At 45.4% G+C, this 24,018-nt stretch overlaps 1 protein-coding gene across 1 annotated transcript in view; it reads left to right on the forward strand.

Moving 5' to 3' along the window:
* USH2A (usherin) overlaps nucleotides 1–24,018 on the forward strand; it is a 397,013-nt gene that overhangs the window by 333,348 nt on the left and 39,647 nt on the right. The window contains exons 59-60 of the mRNA XM_036453544.2: nucleotides 1,997–2,159; nucleotides 6,049–6,403. Of these exons, the coding sequence (XP_036309437.1) occupies nucleotides 1,997–2,159; nucleotides 6,049–6,403 (518 nt within the window). The remainder of the gene's footprint in view (nucleotides 1–1,996; nucleotides 2,160–6,048; nucleotides 6,404–24,018) is intronic.

Raw genomic sequence — 24,018 nt, forward strand, 5'->3', positions numbered from 1 at the left:
ATGAATATTTAAATACAGAATTAAAATAGTAGTTTTGCAAAGTCTTGTTTTATCAGGCCCTTGAAAGGAGAAACACCTGCATCGCATAGAGGGATCACTGGCAGTCGATGACAAATTGGGTATTACAAAAACTACGTGGGTAATGTGGTCACCTTGGTTCTATTTAAATTTTATTCAGGAGAGTCTCGTGGGAAGGGGAGCATTATTTAGAAGTTGAGTTACCAGTCAGTTGTAGATATTTTAAGGTATTTTCCTGACCTCTATCTCATGTACATAAGCTGTCACCTTGAGCTGTGTGGCTTAGACTAGTGGTCAGTGAAATCATCTGCCTCTCTCACTCTCTTCTCCCTTAAATTTTCTATATTACATAATACCCAATTGCTAAGAAAAGGAAAAATGTAACTCATATTAGTGTATTTCATCTTAGGTTAAAGAAATGTTGAATATAAGACTGTTACATGTCCCATAGGAACTTCGAGGGTTTTTTGTTTTGTTTTTAAGTATATTTTTATTGATTTCAAAGAAGAAGGGAGAGGGATAGAGAGACAGAAGCATCAATGATGAGAATCATTGATTGGCTGCCTCTTGCACGCCCCCTACTGGGGGTCAAGCCCACAACCTGGGCATGTGCCCTTTACCGGAATCAAATCCAGGACCTTTCAGTCCACAAATTGTCACTGAGCCAGACCAGCTAGGATAGAACTTCTGTTTTTTTGTTTTGTTTTCACTTTTTGTTTTTATTTACTGCAGTAACTTTGGTTAATACAATTCTATGTTTCAGGTGTACAATTCTATAACACATCATCTATATGTTGCATTATATGCTCCCCATCACCAGTTTTCCCCCCTTTACCCACTTCTACTTCCCCCACCCCTTCCCTCTGATAATCTCCAGACTGTTGTCTGTGTCTCTGAGTTTTTCTTTGCTTAATCCCTCCCCCTTTTGCATTCAGCCCCCCGACCCCTCGCCTCTGACAGCTGTCGGTCTGTTCTCTGCGTCTGTGATTCTGTTTCTGTCTTGTTTGTTAGTTTATTTTTGCATCAGGTGAGTACTAGTTCCCTTAGAATTGGTCAGGATGAGCGGGTGAGTGATTTTGCTCTCTTTTCCTTCTGAAAGTGTGACTCAGTTTGCCCACTTCTCTGTGCAAACCAGACCAAGGCCTTTTGGTGTGAAGGGTATGGCTGTCCCTGATCTGATCTTCAACAAATCAACATGGAAATAGCTTTTCATTGATGTTCCCATGATTTACATGTAAATCAACCTCTGTCCCTCTAGGTCCCTCCATCTAGGCGATGGAGATCCAGTATCTTTCACATTAATTGTTTGATTCCTGTGTATTGATAGATGATCATTCTTTTAAAATAATTAAAAAAAAAAAAGAGTAAGAGCATAGGAGATGTGTGTAGGTCACAACTTAAGAAATTCAGCACAAGAAAGAAAAAAAATTAATCACATTATCGCTTTGTTGCTAGCTATAATAGAAGGACTATGATGAACTAGAGCCGTGGTCGGCAAACTGTGGCTCGTGAGCCACATGCAGTTCTTTGGCCCCTTGAGTGTGGCTCTTCCACAAAATACATGGCCTGCGCAAGACTATTTTGAAGAAGTGGCATTAGAAGAAGTTTAAGTTTAAAAATCTTCACTCTCCAAAGAAATTTCAATCGTCGTACTATTGATATTTGGCTCTGTTGACTAATGAGTTTGCCGGCCATTGGACTAAAGGAACCTCAATTCAGACAAGCATCAGCTTTCTTACCTATGCCTCTGTAACGGCGTAGTTAATTAATTAATGAATCTTCCAAAATGATTCTGTATTTCAATTTTCACATTCTGTAGAGGTTTATAGTACTCACCTAAAATATGTGTAGAAATGGGTATATGAAAATTTATATTAAATGATTTTCACCATATCCTTATCCTTCTGTATGCATATGTAAATTTTCTCCCTGCATGGTAAGTTACTAAAGGTCTTGATTTTTTTTTTTTTTTCTCAAGGAAGCTGTGGAGTGAGCAGTGAGACGTTGGTCAGAACATCGGAAACGGCCCCAATGGATCTGAACCCCCCTGTTCTTAGGGCCCTGGGGTCCGCTTGCATAGAGGTTACGTGGATACCGCCCAGAAAGCCAAACGGAGTCATCACCCACTACTTCATCCACAGGTAACATGGACCATCACTGTCATGTGTAATTCTTTAAGAATGTGAGCGATTCCATGCATTTTCTGTTTCCATAGGAATTTCAGAGAGCAAGGGAGAGAGAGAGAAACATCAATGATGAGAGAGAATCATGGATCGGCTGCCTCCTGCACGCCTTCCCCTGGGGATCCAGCCCACAACCCGGGCATATGCCTTTGACCGGAAATCGAACCGTGACCTCCTGGTTCCTGGGTTGACACTCAGCCACTGAACCACACCGGCCGGGCTGAGGAGGCATAGTTCTGACTCACATGCACACGCACCTGTAAACATGGCTAATGCGCCTTTTCCTTTCACGCTGAGCACCTTTGTGAGGGCTCTGAGCTGGCCACCTGCTTGGAGTGGTTTCTTTCATCCCCTTAACGCTGATTGCACGAGAGAACCACGTACTATTCCTAGCCTGGATGGAGGGAAATAAAAGTGTCTGCTCCAAACGGGGACGTGGCTCCACTCTGCCGGTTTTGTAAATACAGCTCGTGAGCAGGGAAACAGGGAAGGGGACACGGAAAGCCCGCTCCGATGAAAAATACTGTAAATTGAATTTGACAGCGTTTGATGGCACTTGATTATTCTCGTCACAAGCAAACAATGATCTAAAGAGTAATATGCAGCGGAATGCGTGACTGCCTTGCCAGCTCAGAAGCAATAAACCTTCCTGCAATGTGACACAATCACTCCGCAATCATAATTGTGGCCCGCGTGATGCCGCCGAGTACCGGGGAAGGGCACTGCCTGACACAGATACATTTTGTTTTTTTATTTAAAGTGAAATGGAAATGGCGCGCCGGGCCGCCAGATACAATCACCGCATTCACCTGCGCGGGCATGCATCACTCGCCGGCGATCCGGGCCGAAGCCTAAATGTGCTTAGACGATGTCCCATTTTTCTCAGATAGCTGCGGAATTCGTGAGGACGGAGATGGAATGCAGACGGAGTTTGCTTTCATCCTGGGACGCTCAGAGCTCCTTACGGAGTTGCAGCCACAAGCCCGCAGCATTTCTGGGGAGGTTATGGCTTGCAATTTTTGCTTCATCTTGTGCTGCCTCTGTCTTCCAGCCCCGCCAAAGGAAACACATTTGGCTCAACCCAAAGCCGGGGTTTGGCCTAGGCAGATGTTTTCATTAAGTTGTAGGAAACCTATTTGCCAATCCCATTTTGAAAACATGTGTCACTCCGTTCTCTGCAAACTTTCCTCCTTCCTCAATGATTTCTCCTCAATAATTCTCTTAAGTATATTTTTATTCACTTCAGAGAGGAAAGGAGAGAGAGAGAGAGAGAGAGAGAGAGAGAGAGAGAGAGAGAGAGAGAGAGAGAGAGAGAGAGAGAGAGAGAGATCACTGATGAGAATCACTGATGATCTGCCTCCTGCACGCCCCAACCTGGAGATCCAGCCTGCAGTCTGGGCATGTGCCCTGACCAGGAGTAAAACCATGACCTCCTGGTTCATAGGTCGATGCTCAACCACTGAGTCACACTGGCAGAGAAGTAATTCCCTTCTGTTGTTAGTGATATCATCCCATTAAGAAGCATCAGCCCCAAAACAGAGATACGATGTTTGTGACTTTAAAAATCAACAAAACAGTAACCTGGTATGGACAAGACTGTAACTGTGATTGCTTCTGTTTAGCTTTCCTGTTAATTTGGTACAGTAGTTCTCCTTTATTGAAGGGGTATATGTTTCAGGACACACCCCCCCCAGTGGATTCCTGAAACCACAGATAGTCACAAACACTGTCTATGATAAATTTTTCCCTACACATACATGATGGTAAAGTTTAATTTATAGATTTGGTACAGTAAGACATTAACGGCAATAACTAATCAAGTAGAGCAATTATATATAATGGTGCTAGAGGCTCGGTGCACGAAATTCATGCAAGACCAGGCCTTCCTTCCCTCGGCTGCTGGCACCAGCTTCCCTCTGGCACCCGGGAGGGGCCCAGCCTTCCCCTGCAGCCCTGGCTTCGTCTGGAAGATTGTCCAGAAGAATGTCTGTCTAATTAGCACATTATGCTTTTCTTATTACAGATGCTGTCATAAAACTTAGTCAGTAAGGACTCTCTCCCTCTTAAACTATCTCACCGCCCTCACCATTTTCACTGGCAGGAGCACTTTACGGCTTCTCCTGGGCATATCTGAGGTGGCAGCATCACTCTTGCACTTCGGGGTCACTGTTAAGTAAAGTCAGGGTGACTTGAGCACAAGCACTGTGACCTCATGACAGTCAATCTGATAGCCTAGAGGCTAAGTGACTGACAGGCTGCAGGGAGCTCTTTAAAAGGCTGTTCCAGTGAGACAGCATCAGGATGACTCCCTTTTCAAGTATGCAGTGCTTAGTTTTAAAACTTACTTTGCTTTTCCTCCTAGTATTAAGCCAGACTAAATGAACTCTCGTTGGAAAAGTGTATTATTGAAGTGTCTCCCAGATGAGTTTAAGCACAACAAAGCCATTTGGCTACTCAGAGATCTTAAAATGTGATCTCTCTCCCCACAGAGAGCTCAAGAGGAAACACGACCCATTAAATGAACAGTTGAAGCCCAAATCTTAACTAAACTAGGAATAGTTGTGGCCTGGCCAGCCTCTTCTGTTCAGAGCTTATCAGACATGAGATATTCTGTTTTTAACACCACAGATAAAATACTTACCTCACCGCAACATGAATGTATTAAGTATTCAGTAGTGATAAGAAATTCTTAACCAGGCTGCACTCTTTGGTTGTATCAGTGAATAAAACTTGAGACTAAAATCGTAATACTCCATGTCTTACTTAGTATACATTTTTTAAATTCACACTTTCAGGCCTTTTTAAAGAATGTCAGTTTTATGACAACCATGGCTACATCTCAGTGGGGGGATTAACAATAGTTTAATAAAAAATTAATTGAATTGTCATAGGAAGGTTGAAGCCAGACAAAATGGAAAATGTTATCTCCCCATAGAAGTCCGTATGTTTGCTTGCGGATTACATTCCTAGCAAACACCCTTGAAGACACTCCATGAGCAGAGACCTTGGCTGGGAGCCCTGTGATCCACCATTACAATGGATCACTCCCAGTGGCCCACCAGGTACCTGGTATCTGCCTCACGTACAAACCTACATAGATTTAACCCATTGGAATTAATCCTTAATTATAATTACCTAGAGATCCAGTGCACAAATTCGTGCACCAGTGAGGTCCCTCGGTCTCGCCTGTGGGATTGGGCCTAAACCAGCTCTCTGACATGCCCGGATTGCAAGAGAGCACACCAGTGCACGATCGTGGCTGGGGAGGGACACTGGAGGGCACCAAGGTGTGTCAGGCCTGTTGGGCTCAATCCTGATCAGCCGGACTCCAGCAGCAAGCTAACCTACCAGTCTGAGCATCTGTCTCCCTGGTGATCAGTGCATGTCATAGCGAGCGGTTGAGCAGTCTTAGCATATCATTAGCATATTACACTTTGATTGGTTGAATGGACCCCTAGCATATTAGGCTTTTATTATATAGGATCCTTAATTATAAGCATTAGAAGCAGTGTTCTTAATGTCTACATTGGGGTTAGGGGGGGGGGGGGCCCACACCCTGTATTTGCATGTGTAATTGTTTTTTAAGTCTGGGAGTTAATACCAGAAAATATGATTATGGGTAATGTTTCCCTTTTTAAGATTAGCCAGATATATTTATATGTTTAAATCATATTTTGAAAATGGTATTTGATCAGGTGAACTCTTCTCTCTGGTCTCCTGCCATCATGATATGAGGAAGAGGCTGTTGAAAAGTTGTCTTGATAACAAAATCACCTACAAAGCCATGTCCGCCTCTGTCTGGCCTTGAAGTGTGCAGCTGTCCCTGACAGCCTGGGTTTCCTTTCAGACGTCCTGCTGGCTCTGATGAGGAGGCCCTGGTGTTTGTCTGGTTGGAAGGAGCCTTCAGATTCACCGATGCTGCGGGCACCCTGAGGCCGTTCACACCCTACGAATACCAGGTCAGAGCCCGGAACTCCAGGGGCTTGGTGGCGAGTCTGTGGACCTCAGCACGGACCCTGGAGGCCCCACCCCAAGACCTGAAGGCGCCCTGGGCTCAGGCCACGGGTGCTCACTCAGTGCTGCTGAACTGGACGGAGCCCGGCTCTCCCAATGGCATCATCTCCCAGTATCACGTGGTCTACCAGGAGAAGCCAGAGGACCCGACGTTCAGCATCGCCCCCGTGCGTGCTTTCACAGTAGCGGTGAGTACTGAGAAAGATAGTAGTACCTAGGTTATGGGGTTAATATGCTGAGATTTTTTGTTTATAGCTGACTTGTCATTTTGGTTTTTTTTCACTTGGGGATTAAATATGTGAAAATCTTCCACATGTTGAAAGAAGCGTATAGTCATGGGAATAATATACTGAACTGAATACACAGGATATTGGCAACTAGTTTGCTGACCACCATTAATTCAAGCAAATAACTGAAGCTCTCTTTCCCTGATTTCCAAATCCACTAAATGGAAATATTAAAACTGTTTTTCTCTATCTCGTGGGGGATGAGGCTGAGATAAAATGAGATAGAAATTTAATTTTCTATTTTCTTAAAGATCCAATTGCATCATATACCTGTATAGGCACGTTGATATAGATAAACATATGGATTATATGAACAGAACAGTATCACCCATAATAGATATGGAGTTAGGTATCTTTAGATAGATAGAGATGTGTGATATGATTGGCTCTTTGAGGAAGAAGGAAATTAAATTTCTAGGTACATCTGTCTAGATGTGCAAATGGAGATACGGATATCCCATGCTCTGTCGCCGAGTGGTGATTTTTCTGGGTTGGCCCACCTCTGGGTCGTAACACAGTCCAGTTCACCAGGTGTCTCTTGGGGCTCCCAAATGGCTGGCATACCCTGAGCTTCTGTAGGAGATATAGAAACAGGACGGTCCTTGTCAGGGAGCTCTCCAAGGTCATGTGTTCAGCCTTTTTTTAAAGGTGTCTAAAGAAGGTGGTCCTACCACTGGGTTCCGTTCCTCGCCATCAGCAAAGCATGCTCCTTTTATCATCGACAAGCCCCTCTCCCCTGCAATGCAAGCCCACATCAACAGCATGCTTTTCTGTACTCATGCAACAGGTCTTTAAGGTCAGGGACAGATTATTGACTTTTCAGTCCAATTTGGCAAATAGCCATTGAGTACTATCTCCAATATGTCAGTATTCAATTCTACACTCAACGCTGTGAAGGCTACCATGAGACTGGATCCTTGCGCGCAGCAGATGCTGGGAGGAAGATGAATAATCCAGGCGGAAGTACAGAGTCTTCCTGCTGGGCATTCTGAGTCTTTACGTTTCTTTGCTTCTGAGTTTCCACTGCTCGTGTTTTGATGATTCCCTTTCAAATCTTTCTCTGAATGCCCTCCCGGCTCTGCTTACTGTGTCTCTAACCCCTTTGCTAGCTAAACATCTTCCCCGTCTGCTTCCATTTCTGTGCCCGCCCTAGGACATTTTTCAAGTCCTTGTCTCCTAGATGGCTTTGGCTGAAATTCTCCAAAGAAGGGAACTCTGTTTTTGATTGGTGAGACACAGATGCAGGATTACAATTCAGTCCGCAGACTTGCAAGAGGAATCGCTAATCCCCCCCCCTTAGTCTCTTGGTTATTGGGGTCCCATCTCTGCACGAGGAGCCACCAGCATGTTGCTGGTCGTGTCATGCCATCACCAGCGTGTCCCACAGTCCCCCAGAGCTGTTTACAGACAGGTGGACGTTGCTGGGAGAGCCGCAGAGGACAGATGCGGTGGATGCATGATTCCTCCGGTGGTGGCAGTGGATGGAGAACTGGCAGCAGGGGCCCTCCGTGGGGGCGGAGAGCATATGTGTTGGCAGGAGCGAGAGCAGCAGCAGCAGCAGCTGAGGCAGCAGGAGAGGAGAGATGGAAAGAGCGTGGGTTTGAATGTATCACCAGCTTCTCTCCCAACGTCCCTAAGTTGCATCTCCTTTCGGGCCTACGTCGGTCTTTCTGAGGAGAAAAGAGAGAGGGATCTATTAATAGATGGTTAGGGTCTCTTTGGACCAGTGCCCATCACCCCCGAAAGCAAGCTTTAGGCAGAAGCCCTCAAACTCCCTTCCCAGTGGCTCCGTGATGAATGGTGCGGTGTCAGGAGAGAGGCTGCACGTAGCCCCGCTTGGCATGCAAGCGTTCCGTGGTGGCTTGAGCAGGGAACACACCTGGCGAGGCTGGCTGGCCACCCTGCTGCCACCGTTGCGATATGTTTGCTTTTCCTTCCTGGCGCCCGCCATTCTCCTGGCAGAAACAACTTGGGATTTAAAGGCGAAGGTGGTTTACCTGTCAGTCTGTGTTCGAAGTGTATCCCTACCTACCCCCTGCCCCCTCAGGGTTATAAAACATCAAGTCCAGATCCCACATTTACCCAGTATCCAGAAGGATAGATGGTCCTTCGCCCTGTGCGTAGAATCAAGCATGCAGAGCTGAGCTGAGGGATAAGCGAATCAGATGGGTCACTAAGCGTTGGCTTCCAATCTGGAAATAAAATCCAGAAATATAAATTTGGAGTCTCTACATTCTGGTTGCCAGACTCCCTTGCCCAATGTCATGGAGGAGGGATTCAAAACTTCCTCATGTGGCCGTCCCAAAATTCACCACTCCGTAGATGTGTTGTGGGGAAAACAAGATACTGAATGATTGCCACATTATGGATAGTTTGTGAGTATATGGATCGGTTCATTTTTAAGTTCATTTTTGTTTGGGCTTAGTATGGTATACAATTTTATTGCTCTTTACACATGATCTTAAATTAGGTGTAGCTCTTAAAATGTGGTGGTTCTTGATGTTTTCTCCCCAGATCCACTGATAAGACATTAAAAAAAATTGTTCTGGGAGATCTATCTATTATCTAGAAAATCCATCTTTCCAAAATAAAAATAAAAATGGTAATAAAAACAATTACCATATAGTTCTGTATCAGTTCTATAAGCTGAGATTTTTATGTTTTATAATATGAGATAACTGTATCATCCACTCTTTTGTATAAATATGAGTGGGTGAATGTCACACAAAACCATGAATATTGGCTGGCACAACCTTTTTTTATTGTAATGTATTCGACGTGACAAACTTTTCACTTATTAGATTTATATTATCTTTATTCTACTTTTCTAATAATACCCTATCAATCACAAATAAATATCGGGGATCTACTCTTAACAATCGGGGATTAACTCTTAACATTATTGGGGACTGCGAAAAATAGATCCATATAAGTCTTAAATGTCATGGAACCACTCCTTTAAGAGAGCTTCATTTTTCTCCAACTACTTTATTCCAACAAGGTCATCAGGCCTCTCTTGCTCACTCATCAGTAGTGTGTAGGGCACGTCCTTCGTCACTGTTAGTGACAGCAACCACCCAGGTTTTAGTAATCAGGACTCATTGCAGGTGTTTAAAAAAAAAGTCCAGTCTAAAACCTGACTGGTGTTAATGGATCTACAGCGGAGAAGAGAGGCCGTGTTCATTTTTCTTCCTCCTCTTCTCTTGCTGATGCCCCCAGGATCTTGGCAGAAAAGACAGACTTAGGCATAAAAGGAGCAGAGGCTCCTTCATTAATATTGTTCTTGCCCATCCATTATTGCTTCTTGTGGGGCAGGTGCTTCCTAGGACTTCCTCCTTGAGTTGTGTAGGCGTCTCCCCTGGGGAAGTCCACGCTTCCCAGTCCCTGAAGCAGGCAGCACCCTCTCCAGCTAACTCCTGGCACCCTGATCCCTACTGCCCCAGAGATCCACCCCACACCCTCCTTTATTTCTAGGCACCCCTCTCCAGAGCAGTCAGCCAATCGCAGGCTCTGTCACAAGACTCATTCCTTTCTTGGCATCCACTAGAACTGGGGTGGGGCCAACTTGTTCAGTCAAATAAGGAAAGTAAGCTTCTCCAATAGCAACTTCTCTACTTGACCCGTCACATTGGCTAAGGCTCACCACTTCCGAATGCATTGGACAGAACCCGAGATCAGCTTCTCTGTCAGGCCAGATTCCCAGATCTTGGGATCACCTAAGTATCTCAGCCCGGCTGGTATGGCTCAGTTTTGAGTGTCAACCCATGAACCAGGAAGTCCCTGGTTCTATACCCAGTCAGGGCACATGCCCAGGGGTTGCAGGCTCAATCCCCAGTTGGGGACGTGCAAGAGGCAGCCAATCTATAATTCTCTCTCATCATTGATGTTTCTATCTCTCTAGCCCTTCCTCTCTCTCTCTCTCTAAAGTGTGTGTGTGTGTATATGTATATGTGTGTATGTATATGTGTATATATGTATGTATATTTATAGAATCTCAGAGAACCCTTCCTCTCCTAGTGGCTGCATCAAAATTGAGTGTCTTCATCTCAGTGGCAAACCTCTTAAGTAGAGGAGGAATGTCCAACTTTCATACAGACACCCCCACCCCCAAATTCTTATGTTGTTTTCTTGGCTATCCCTCATCAGCCTGAGAGAGGAAGGTGGGATACCCCTCCTGCCTCCCCCGGGCATGGGGGGTGGTGAGGAGGTAACTGGAAGAATCTTCCCTCCTGATTCCCTTCTTTCACTTATTTTCCATTAACATTGGAAGTCTCAAGTAGAAGCCTCTGTGCCCCACAGAAAACAACGAGGGATGGAGCAGAACAAATATTGATGAGATTGTGAAGAACCGGGATCCTCTCTTACATGGGTGGTCTTACACTGATCTTCTGCAGAACATAGTCCTCGAAATGAAAGGCTGGTTCTGTCCGTCTGTCTGTCAATGCAGAGGTGTGTCTAGCAGCTCCGGTAGAAATGTGCATCGCCTAGAATTTCTCTCAGCTGCCCTCACCACTCTCTAGTGCAAGTGTCTTCAAACTACGGCCCGCGGGCCACATGCGGCCCGCAGAGGAGTCCAATCCGGCCCGCCAGGTTTTTTGGGCAGTGAGCGCAGCCAAGGTGTTACAGTAGGAATTAGTAGTTCATATAGTCCGGCCCTCCAGCTCTCTGAGGGACCGTGATCTGGCCCCCACTTTAAAAAGTTTGAGGACGCCTGCTAGTGCATCCTGTCCCATCACTCCATGGCCCTGTCATCTTCCTGACTGCTCAGGCCAGGCCATCCTAGGGTCTGACTCTTCCTTCCGACCCTTCACTGCGCCCTAGTGATTCTACTTCTGACGGACCCGGAACCCTGGGGATCTGTCGGCCATCTTGGGATCTTCTCACACATTGTTTCCTCCTCCTGCTCTAGTGATCATGACCTTACACTTCAAACGTATTCCTTCTTAGTCATCGAGCCTGTGCTAAGATGCTACTAGTACTTACTCCCAAGGCTGTTGCGAGGGGTAGGTAAATGAGTACCTGTGCAAAAGACTAGAAACTGCCAGCGGCAATATAAATAGGCAGCTTAAGGAGTTTTACCATTTGGATAAACAGGCTGGAAAAATGAGCAAATGTAGAAAATCCTTAATTTGTGCAAGGCAGCTGCATAGACTCATTGGGTCATGAATGAAACACCTTGTGTTTTATATGCTTTAAGCTTTTCTCCTCTCGTGCCAAAATTCAGATGTTTGCTTTTGGATACCAGACTGTTAATTTCCAGATAATTTCTCAAGTCCTGGATTGGGTTCTATTTCTTAATGGCCTGGAGCAAGACTGTGCTTTGTGTCTCCCTGGTGTTCAGTGCTGCCCATCCCCCCTTCTACCTGGGAACCTGCTCAGGCCATTTCCACTCACCCTAGCTGTGTTCCCCTGACACCACCCACTGCCCGAGGTCTGGAATCATACCAGCACAACTTAATGGTCTTCCACACACACACTCATACACACACACACACACACACACACACACTCCCCATATCGAACAGATTCTGCCAAGTTGGCACCTCCCTACTTCACCTCTGCCCACAAGCAGATTCTGTCAGCGTAAAGGGGCAGTTGGTGGGGCAATTGCCCTCTCACTCAGTATGCTTTGACAGGGTGATACGGAAACCCTTGAAGAACCCCCCAGATCCCACCAGTCTTATTAAAACCACACATGGAAGTGGGATGAACTGATGTGCACCCTGACGGGCCCGGGCCGCAAGTTCAGAATAGACGCCACTTACCCTGTTTCCCCAAAAATAAGACAGTGTCTGATATTAATTTTTTCTCCCAAAGTTGCACTAGGTCTTATTTTCAGGGGATGTCTTATCTTCCCATACCCTAGATCTTATTTTCGGAGGATGTCTTATTTTCGGGGAAACACGGGCAGCAGCGACAGCAAGCTGCACACGCAGCGAAGAGCAGGAGTTAATTGAAGGACAGTGCCCTTGTCACAGGTGCCCAGGAGCCCCTGGACCTGAGACGAGGTGGCTGCCCCCAAAGTGCCCTGCTGCAGCCAGGAGATCACCTCCTGGACTCCGCAAGGGCTTCTGGGTGAGGGGGAACCAGACACAGGTGACCAATTCCTTTCTGGTTCACGGCCGATCAAAGTGAAATTCAGCATCTGTTCAGGACAAGTGACCACTGTAACGGCTGTAATATAACCTGCTAAATAGAGAGGGAATTGCATTAGAGCAAGAGGTTAGCCGTGATTATCGGCAGGTGAGTGCTTTATTGAAGTTGAAAGACCATTAACATTGATAGAGTAATTATTTCAACTTGAAAGTAATTACCTTGATGGGTGATAACTTCTCCAGTGTTCCTGGGTTTGATTGGGCCAAACAATCGCGAGCTCCTGAAGCCTAGGAAAATATTACAACAATACCATGCTTCTCAGATCATGGCCACTGCTGCTGGAATACTTTAATTATGCCAAACAGCAAGATGTTGCCTTAATGCCAGCTAGTGACCTCTCATGTAGAGAGAGACACGTTGGCTTTTTAATCCAAATGCAGTGACCCACACCCAACACCTGAGAATGTATATGAGATGGGTTTGCAAATGAGTTGTTTTTTTTTTTATCTCAATATGATTTTTAAGGGGAAACCTCTTGTTAGTGCGGTAGCAGGGCGTTGCTAAACTCAAACTGTAGGCATTGTCAGTTATTGGGTGGACTTGCAGTCCCAGAATAGCAACTATCTTTTTTCTTTATCTTTATTGTTGAGAGTATTACATAGGTCCTCCTTTTTTTCCCCTATTAAATTCTTCAGCCCTCTCCCATCTCCCCCCCCCCCACACACACACACCTCACTATCCCATTGTCTGTGTCCACGGGTCACGCATATGTGCACACAAGTTCATTGGTTGATCTCTTCCCACCCATCCTCCCTCCCCTGTCTTCCCTCTGAGGTTCAACAGTCTGTTCCTGTTCTATGTCTTTGTGTCTATTTTTGTTCATCAATTTATTGGGTCCTCAAACTTCACATACTAGTGGGAGTAAGATCATGTGACGACTCTCCGCTGTCTTTGTCACAGCGGAGGATTTCACTTTGTAAAAATGAAATATTTCAGTCATGACACTGGAAAACACTGAAGATTCCAGATACCATGTACTGTGGATCCCAAATTTCAGATTTTATTTTGTCATGTGGTCCATCGTGGAAGTAGCTTTCTTGCTTCATGTTACACAGCTTCCCCTACAAGCGCACCACTGTCATGTGTGTCCTGGTGTCCACACTGGACAGCAGCGAACAGAATCAAGGTTGGAAAGCTCAGCTGCTGCTTCTCTGACAGCCATGCAGATGTGAAAATGGCGTGTCATTTGCTATTGAGTTCCTACACACGTGAACGCTAATGTGGCCATCGAGACCGAGAAATACTGTGGGACCTGCCCATTAATCAAGGCCACATAATTCTCTTCTGAGAATCCATCATGCCCAGAAGCTACAAGAGATGAAGACAAGGAAGAAACGGTCTCGCCCTCTCTGAACCTGGTGGCGTCTTTAAAGCAAATGAGGAGAGAGCCCAATTACAACATAATAAGCAGTTACTTAGTCATGCATAGACATCGATTGTACTCATTAATACTTAAAGGAACCTAAGAGGACCTTAACTCATGCCCCCAATCCCAAGCCCAGCCGGCCCGCTGCCGAACCACAAACCAGGGATGGAGCGAGCATGCTGTCCGCGAAGATGAATGTGTCCTCGCCCTGCAGCTCCTGGGTGGTTCCTAAGACCTTTCTGTCCTCCTGGCAGCACTGAACTGATGATTGGCCAAGGCCTGGCTAGCTTTGTGACAGCCTCCCACGAGGTTTGTTGTTGTTCTCCTAATCAGAATCGCACTCCCTTAGGATAGAAGGAGTCCCCACCTGTGGTCCCAGAGCCATGCCCAAGCAGATTTGCTCACTGAGAAGCAAAATGGCTGGTTCGAATTTGGTGGAACAGTCAAGATTTGAGATGAAACCACTGGGAAAGTGATAAGACGTTATGATTTGAAGTGTACATCCTTCCTTCAAAAACCAGGAAAAGAGTTAAGGAATTCAACCAATTGGACATCCCATTGGGGTTCTTAGCCCAGAAGGCTCATGGGGGTCATATGTGGTTGGCCTAAAGCTTGTACTAAGGACCCCCTCAGGTATTCTGAACTTAAAACAAGCATAATAACTCATTCTTAAGCATTTTAGATGCTACTTGGATTATTAAACATTCACATTACGAAATCAGAGAGTTTTAATCCATTCCAAAAAAAGTTTGTGGACAATGTCTGGATAGTAAAGTCACAGGGTATTTCCAACAGAGGTACGTGTCACTTTTTGACAAGACACAAGCAATGAATTTCATCACGTACGTTCCCATCGGGCGATGATGATCCCGAGTTTTATTTTTGCCCCGGCAATTACTAATGTCACGGCTGGATACCCACGCCCATTAGTGGCTGCTTCCATGTTGTGTGTGTGTGCGCGCATGCTTGTGTGTGTGTGTTTAGGATGGTTATTGATCTCTTGCTGAGCTGAGATTCGGGTTTCCTGCCAGATCGCGTGATTAATGGGTTGGTTTCTATAAGTGGACTGAATGGGGATAGGAAGCACGGGCAGCCTGCTCTGCCAACCCCGAGCCCGTCAAGACGCATCGCTCGTTATGAAACAGTTATCAAGGATACATGAAAAATTAATTGGGCTCAGTTTGATTCTGAAAAGAATCGGCTTTCTACTTGGCGGCTCTACTCCCCCCCCCCCCCCCATTCCCCATTCATTCCAGATGTTGTGCGCCATCCCCCGGAGGAACTGCAGAGGGAGATGTATTAATACATTGTATTGATTAGATCAAGACCCCTGACAGTTATTTGTAGAGGAGACCATCTGGCCGCTGTTCCAATTCCTTCACCAAAAACAGGACGCGACACGTTATTAATCTCCGCTCTCTAAGTATAGGCAGTTGCCTTTTTCTGCTAAACTGCCTTTTCCCATTCCGTGGGAGACAGAGGCAGTCCTGAAGGGTGCAGAAATTAAGGTTATTACACAAATGGAGCCATATGGTCCAAATATTTCAGCAAGAAAATTGCCAGGCAATAAAAATTGCTCCTGCCTTCCTAATGGTGTAAATTACACTTTAACCATGGCTCTAATGATGTCCTTCTGCCGCGCTAAACTACTGTTACATGAAGGACATTGTTTTAAAAATATTTTAAAAACACACACACACACACACACACACACACACACACACACACACACGTCGATGCCAGCAGCGTGTTTTACAATCTGTTAACGTGTCATTAAGAACCCTGTCAGAATTACATAAACATCATGGCAGGCAACCCGGCATACAAAGGGATGCGCCGGGAATGGAGACCGCCTTGAAAAGTCGTCTTTCTTACCTCTGTTGTGTCAAGAGCACAGTCCCCTCTGCAGGGTTCTCGGGGGGGGGGGGGGGGAAGCCCCGTCCAGGTCTGGACCCCAATTCTCTTGTCCTAGGAGTGGACCCAGGTGCACATCTTGTCCCGGGAGGGGGCCAACGAAGCGGTTCTGGGCCAGATGATAGAAGTTGACCTTTGTGAGTGTTTCCATCATGGGGAGAAAGGATAACATGTCCCGTGGTCTCCCTTAAGAGTGACTAGTAAGTACTAAGATGACAGTTGGCACTCTGATTCTGAAGAAACCAATCCTGCTATTTGGGGAACCAATATTAAGAGGAGGGTGACTCCAAAAAGCCATCACCTTTGGAGCAGAGCAGTCAAGAGGAAGTAGGTAATCTTTCACGTTTTTGAACCTATTAGACCATTGGTGGACAAACTCATTAGTCAACAGAGCTAAATGCCAACAGTATAACGATTGAAATTTCTTTTGAGAGCCCAAAACCGACTTCTGCACAAGGGCCACAGTCACACTGTATGTGCGTGCCCACACGTGGTATTCTTTAAAAGAGCCACACTCAAAGGGCCAAAGAGCCACATGTAGCTCAAGAGCCACAGTTTGCTGACCACTGGGTTAGACCAAAACATCTTGATTTTTTTTTTTTTTTTAATATCCATACAGGCTATCAGATCATGATGTTGACTCCCTAAAACCATACGATCCCGCCAGCCTTCTGGCCTTCCAAGGTGTTTGGACACAGTGTAAGTTACAGGTCTGCAGACACCTCCTCAGAGAAGCCTGTGAAGGCATCCCAGGAGGTGGTGCTGCCTGGGGGTCCCCTCACCAGCATCCAGAAATGGAACACTGACCCCAGCCATGGGGGTGAGGACACACCCCCAGGACCTGCCCTTGTGATGCTCCAGAGCCACTTAGAGAACTAAGGGGGTGTGCCATATGCCCCACTCCTGGCATCGCCTCTCACTTCCCTCTACACCACACCAATGTGGCCATCGTCTCTTACCTAACCCTGTGTGACGTCCGGTTTACAAGAAACTTAATGTATGCCAAAACCGGTTTGGTACAGTGGATAGAGCGTCAGCCTGTGGACTGAAAGGTCCCGGGTTCGATTCTGGTCAAGGGCATGTACCTTGGTTGCAGGCACATCCCCAGTAGCGGGTGTGCAAGAGGTAGCTGGTCAATGATTCTCTCTCATCAATGTTTCTAACTCTCTATTCCTCTCTGTAAAAAAAAAAAATCAATAAAATAAATTAAAAGAAAAAGAAACTTAATGTATCCCTAAAACCAGCTTCCTAAATAGTGTGGTGGCCCTGCCCGTGTGGCTCCACGCTTGAGAGTGGACCTATGAACCAGGAGATCACAGTTCAATACACCATCCGGGCACACGCCTGGGTTATGGGCTGGATCCCCAGTAGGGGGTATGCAGGAGGCAGCCGATCCATGATTCTTTCTCATCATTGATGTTTCTATTTCTCCCTTCCTTTCTGAAATCAATATATTGTATATATATTTTTACATATACATTGTGCGATATACATTGACCCATGATTGATGTTCTTCCTTCATGACCTACCATGTTCTAGAAACACATTTAGATGGAGAAGAGGTGGGACCTCGGGAAACCCCACCTGCATGTCCTTTCTGCTCAGAAGTACCCGGTCCTCATACCTCACGCCCTGGCACCTCTTCCTGAATGGAGCAATAATTATTCATTAGCGGGATGTGCGCCGCTTCTACCCAGAAATTAAAGTTCTTAGGGGCACCATGCATCCAGATCCCTGCGGCCGGATGATCACATCTGTTAGAAATAAATCACTTAAAAAATTATATTAGGCTCACAGACGGTCCGGCAATGGAAGGAGGGAGGGGAGGGAGGGGCGCATACGGTGAGGATGCGCAGCTTTACATCCTGTGAAATAGAGTGTGGTCAGTGTGTTGTCAGCACGTCCCAGTGACATTCAGGCATCAGCTCCGTGTCGCCCCTCTTTGAACCCCCAGGTGGCCAATTAGCAATGTCGGCTACTTATTCATTACAAAATAGGCAGGATAAATGGAATGGTTAGATTAGCTAATAAGAATTTTTAGCAGGGAGCAGAATTAAAAATTAAAAAATAAAAAATAAAAAAATGCATGTAGAGAGACCAGGAAGGGGGGAAAAAAGATCTTTGGGGATTCTAGAAACGATCTGGAGGAATCTTCCTTTTAGATGTATCTGCAGTTTCAACCGGAAGCAAGGACATTATTTCATTGGGAAGGTTTAGGGAGATTTTCTTTGACAATGTTTCTTCCTAAAACATTTTCTAGTTCTCTCATTTGTGTTTCCTTAGAATTTCTTTTCTTCCTAAGGTAGAAAGGCTGTTTAAGTAACTTTCAGTTGAGACCAGATTAGCTCAGTGGATAGAGCATTGGCCTTCAGACTGAAAGGTCCCAGGTTCGATTCTGGTCAAGGGCATGTACCTTGGTTGCAGGCACGTCCCCAGTGGGGGGTGTGCAGGAGGCAGCTGGTCGATGATTCTCTCTCATCAATGTTTCTAGCTCTCTATCCCTCTCCCTTCCTCTCTGTAAAAAAATCAATAAAATATATTTAGAAAAGTAACTTTCGGCACTTGGTAGTTTTGTTAGGATGTGTCTGTGCCTCCGATTACAAGAAGCAATGTCATTTGTAGCCCCTCTAGTTAGTCATCGAGGCACAACCCAGCGAAGGGGAAGAATGCAAACTTACCTTAATCTTCTAAGTGCTCATTTTTCAACTGTGAGTGGACTGAAGAAAAGATTACATAATAGCCTCTCTTTATAATTAAAATTCCGTGAAAGAATGTGTAGTACACAGACTAACTTGAGCATTCGCATCTTGTGGCCGAAGATCATATGCTTCTATCGATGTGACATTTATTCTGATAAGTCATGGTTTTTTCTGTCATTGCACTATGTCCCTCACAAGAACAGCTAGAAGGCTGAAACTGGTTTGGCTCAGTGGATAGAGCATCAGTCTGTGGACTGAAAGGTCCCAGGTTCGATTCCGGTCAAGGGCATGTACCTTGATTGTAGGCACATCCCTGGTGGGGTGTGTGCAGGAGGCAGCTGGTCGATGTATCTCTCTCATCAGTGTTTCTAGCTCTCTATCACTCTCCTTTCCTCTCTGTGAAAAATCAATAAAATATATTTTTTTTAAAAAAAACAAAACAAAAAAGAACAGCTAGAAGATAGCGAGGGTTTGAGGGTTTTTAATTGATGTTGATTCCTTTGCGTGACTTGAGGATCTGCAGATGCTGATGGAGGTTTTCAGAAATAACAGATTCTGAACTCTCACCTTGAAAGGTCCAAAGAGGTAGTGTTGATTCTCTTGGTTTTCTAACTATCAAAACTAGTAATTCTCATTATTAACCGTCTGCCTCCAGTAGCATCTAAAAGAAATGGCTCAACTGGGTACACCTTTGAACACCAAAGATATCCTTCTCAAAATCAATGTTTGTTTCAGTAGTGAACATTTCTGAAGGAAATGGCTTCAGTCAGAGTGGGTATGGTGCCCTTCTGAGAATTTTCACTTTTGATCCCTTAGCTAAGGGCTCCATTCAAAAAGGTCTGACCCCAGGTCTTTCCATGAGGAGAGCGCCCTCTGCTGGGTCTGTGTGTATACCACAAGTCTGCTTAGTCCCAGAAGCCATCTGGGCACCAACCCAGCCCATGAGCAGTGAAGATGTCACCTCAGCCAAAGTTTTTGGAAAATCCTTGCCCCTTCCTTCGGGCTGGGATGATTGCAAGTGTGCAAGCGGCCATCGCTCACTGCAGCTTTCCTTTTGCTGCTGGATTATTGCACCCTGCTGGGGGATACATCTGAGAGTGTCAGTGTCCTGCCTTGAAAATGCCCAGATGGTGACTACGTGCTCGGGTTGGAATGGGGCCGCCCTCATCTTTCATGCTCCGGAGTCTGCCTGGTTATCAGAGAGACACGAGACAAGGAAAATCCTCCCATTTTTCAGCCCCTCTTCATCCGTTTCTAGTCACCCACAGTGAATGATGCACTTGCACGATTGTTAAGGAGACACTCACCATGATAACTGGGCATCACGCCCCAGACTGGGGAGGCCCTGCACCCCCCAGCTCCCTCCCGCTCCCCTCCCGGCATAGAACCTTCTTGCAGTAACGGATCGCTTGCAATCTTGTAAGTAGCAGGGGACAAGAGGCAGTGTAAATGTCTTACAACTTGCCAGCGCCACTTCCATTTGCATTGGTCTTCCTCATTCTGAGATTTTTAAGGTTCACAGAGAATTGAAATCAAATCATTCAACCTGAGAAATAGTGACAAGAACTACTAAGCATATGTAACAGTGTGACTGGTTAAAATAGCCTGTGAGCATAACGGGTTTAGTATGATTTTGTGACATGCACGTCTTATAGGGCTTTAGTCTCCAACTATGTTCTTCATTGTCAGCCAGCCAGGCAATGACCAATGGTGTCATTTTTATCAATGATAGCCATCACCTCTCACTGGGAAATTAGTAAGCGGGTGAAATTTATTTTTTTACAAATTATCTGGAAGCATTGATTTTTTCCACAAAGTATTACTGGACGTTGTCTGTCACAAGGCAATGACCCCAGTGAGTTACTTGTTTTTACAATATTTTGGAACTTCGTTCATAACAAAGCAGTGATGGGATTTTTTTAATTTTTTTCCAGAGAGGAAAATGTGCTCTGTGTTTTTTTTTTCCTTTTTAATAATAGCTTTCTTGAAAGAAGAATGTGACTATAGGCCGGTTGTCTCCAAGCATTTTAGAATGTGCACCCCTATAAGTAATAACTTCTGAAGCATACCACCCCACAATATGCACATTTACAAATTATAAAATATATACTGGTGAAAAAAAATTATTTACACTAAAAGAAGAGGAATTTAAAGAGTAAATATGGATAAATTATAAGTAGAATATTCAATCAATCATGAGCTACTATTATTAGCTAGTATGTCAAGGCATAGTATTATCCTAATATATAAAAAGCCAGGGTCCATCGACAGAACAGCAGGCTGCATGGCGCAACAAGGCCAGCAAGGTGGGGGCGGGGGGGTCTAGTGAGGAATAACAAAATGACCGAAAAGCAGGCTGCATGGGGTGACCAAGCCAGCAGGGGGGAGGGAGGGGGGAATTTGGAGGCAACCAGGCCAGCAGGGAGGGGGTAAGTTGGGTGCAGTCAGGCTGGCAGGGTGGCAGTTCAGGGCAACCAGTTAGGTAAGCAGGGGGGCAGTTAGGGGCGATCAAGCAATCAGGCAGATGAGCAGTTAGGAGCCAGCAGTCCCGGATAGTGAGAGGGATATCCGACTGCTGGTTTAGGCCCAATCTCCAGAGTCCCAGATTGGAGAGGTACAGGCTAGGCTGAGGGGCCTCTAGTCTTTAATAAAAGATACATCGTTAATAACATTATGTGCCACTCTATTCTCCAAATGATCCCCTTGATAACTTTTTTTTTTTTCTTGTCGACTTCTGGTCAAATATGACTGGACTGTTAGTGTTCATATCTCATGCTATGGCTGACAAAAGAGCTTGAATCTCAAGAAGTGTGAACCTGGCCATTTCCTTGTTCTTCATTTATAAATGCACTAGAGGCCTGATGCATGAAATTTGTGCCAGAGTGGAATTTGTACCTTCCTTCCCCTGGCGGCCAGCACCAGTTTCCCTCTGGCACCAGGGACCCAGGCCTCCCTCACAGCCCTGACTTCATCTGGAAGGTTGATTGGAAGGATGTCTGGCCTAATTAGCATATATGCTTTTTTAATTATAGATGGTTAGAACTAGATTTGAATCATATTTTGTAATTCTTGTTTCCCAAAGATAGCTTAGCTCAAACTATTAATCCATTTTGCATGGAACCATAAACTGTAATATTATAACACTGTCTGTTAAAGGCAACTAGAGGAGGTAAATATTTCTATCTCCTCCAGTTGTAAAACTCCCATTCTTCCCATTCAAGGGACTAATCCAAACTTCATTCATTCATTCATTCATTCACTCACTCATTTTATTGATATGTACCTAATAAATGCCAACTGGGTATACAGCACTGAATAATCCAGACAAAAAAATCCTTCCATCTTTTATTCTAGTGGGTAAAGACTCTGTATGTGTGTATGTGTGTGTGTGTGTGTGTGTGTGTGTGTGTATGTATGTGCACAGGTGCACAGCATTTATGTGTGTATATGGGGTACAATGGAGAAAAATAAATTACAGAGGAGGTATCAGGAATGCTGTGACAGCAGTCAGGGAGTGTTATCTTGGTCATTCCTGGGAGGGGACAGAGTGTGGCCTGTTGGGACAGGGAGGGTGTGGCCTGTTGGGACAGAGAAGGTGTGGCCTGTTGGGATATTGAAGGTGTGGCTTGGTGGGACAGGAAGGGTGTGGCCTGTTGGGACAGGGAGGGTGTGGCCTGTTGGGATATTGAAGGTGTGGCCTGTTTGGACAGGGAGGGTGTGGCCTGTTGTGACAGGGAGGGTGTGGCCTGTTGGGACAGGGAGGGTGTGGCTTGTTGGGACAGGGAGGGTGTGGCCTGTTGGGACAGGGAGGGTGTGGCTTGTTGGGACAGGGAGGGTGTGGTCTGTTGGGACAGAGAGGGTGTGGCCTGTTGGGATATTGAAGGTGTGGCTTGGTGGGACAGGGAGGGTGTGGCCTGTTGGGACAGGGAGGGTGTGGCCTGTTGGGACAGGGAGGGTGTGGCCCGTTGGGACAGGGAGGGTGTGGCCTGTTGGGACAGGGAGGGTGTGGCTTGTTGGGACAGGGAGGGTGTGGCCTGTTGGGACAGAGAGGGTGTGGCCTGTTGGGATATTGAAGGTGTGGCTTGGTGGGACAGGGAGGGTGTGGCCTGTTGGGACAGGGAGGGTGTGGCCTGTTGGGACAGGGAGGGTGTGGCCTGTTGGGACAGGGAGGGTGTGGCCTGTTGGGACAGGGAGGGTGTGGCCTGTTGGGACTGGAAGGATGTTATTTAATGTATGGACATCAGGAAACATCATATATACAATTGTGGGTTTAATAGTCACAAAAGTCCATGAGAAAAATACTATTATAAACCAACTGGAGGCCCAGTGCATAAAATTCATGCACTGGTAGGGTCTCTAGTGACTGGGCACCTTCTTCCCTCGGCTGCCTGCCACAGCCACTGGCCCCGCCCTCTGGTGGAACTCCTGGTGGAACTCCCAGTGGAGGGGACGATTTGCATATTAGGCTTTTATTATATAGGATACTCAGAAATTCACCTAAGGTCTCTCTCTTCTAAATGACAGAGATAAAACTTGAACTCAGGTCTTCTGATTCTGTTTGCTTTAAAAAAAAAAAAAAGATTTTGAGAGAGAAAGGAAGGGAGAGGGAGAGAAACACTGATGTGAGAGCAGAACATTGATTGGCTGCCTCCTGCATGCATCCTCTGGGGGATCTACCCCACAACTTGGGCATGGGTCCTGACCAGGAATCAAACCAGCAACCTTTCGGTACACAGAAGGACACCCAACCAGCAAGGGCACCAATTGATTGCTTTTCGATTAAAGCATCTGGGCTCTCAAAGGTTTGCCTCATTCCCCAGATATTAAGTCACAGGGCTTCTCTCACACATAAAAGAGATCATTTTTGGCTAAAACAAAACAAGAAATATAATAGAGTATAGAACAATTTTAATAATGCATTCAGAATACCAAACTCACAGCACGCTTTCTATCCTTCATGTGAAACTATTTTTTTTCCAGTTTTGTCCAAATGTCCAATAGAAACGATTATGCGGAATTGAAAACAGTCTTTGATTTGCCTAAATGAAAATAAGAACCACAACCTGGTTCTGGCTCTCAGAACAAATGAAAGGTGCTTTTATTTTTAATTAAGTATGCTTAGCATGAGAACTTTGTCTCTTAAGGTGTAATGACTAAACAAGCGCCATCATTTCCTTTTGTTTATTCATTTAGAATGCAAATAAAAGCAGATAATCAATAAATCATAATCTAAAACTAGAGGATTTACAAGTTAATAAGCTTGAGTCAATAAATATTCCATAGCGAAGCCCTCACTGCTGAACCCAACGTAATTTGCTTTGCACTAAGCTGGTTGACTTAATGCTTCAATTTAATTCTAATATTAACTAAAAAAAAAAAAA

The sequence above is a fragment of the Pipistrellus kuhlii genome, unplaced genomic scaffold (genome assembly GCF_014108245.1).
Source record: "Pipistrellus kuhlii isolate mPipKuh1 unplaced genomic scaffold, mPipKuh1.p scaffold_m20_p_25, whole genome shotgun sequence".
Classification (NCBI taxonomy): domain Eukaryota; kingdom Metazoa; phylum Chordata; class Mammalia; order Chiroptera; family Vespertilionidae; genus Pipistrellus; species Pipistrellus kuhlii.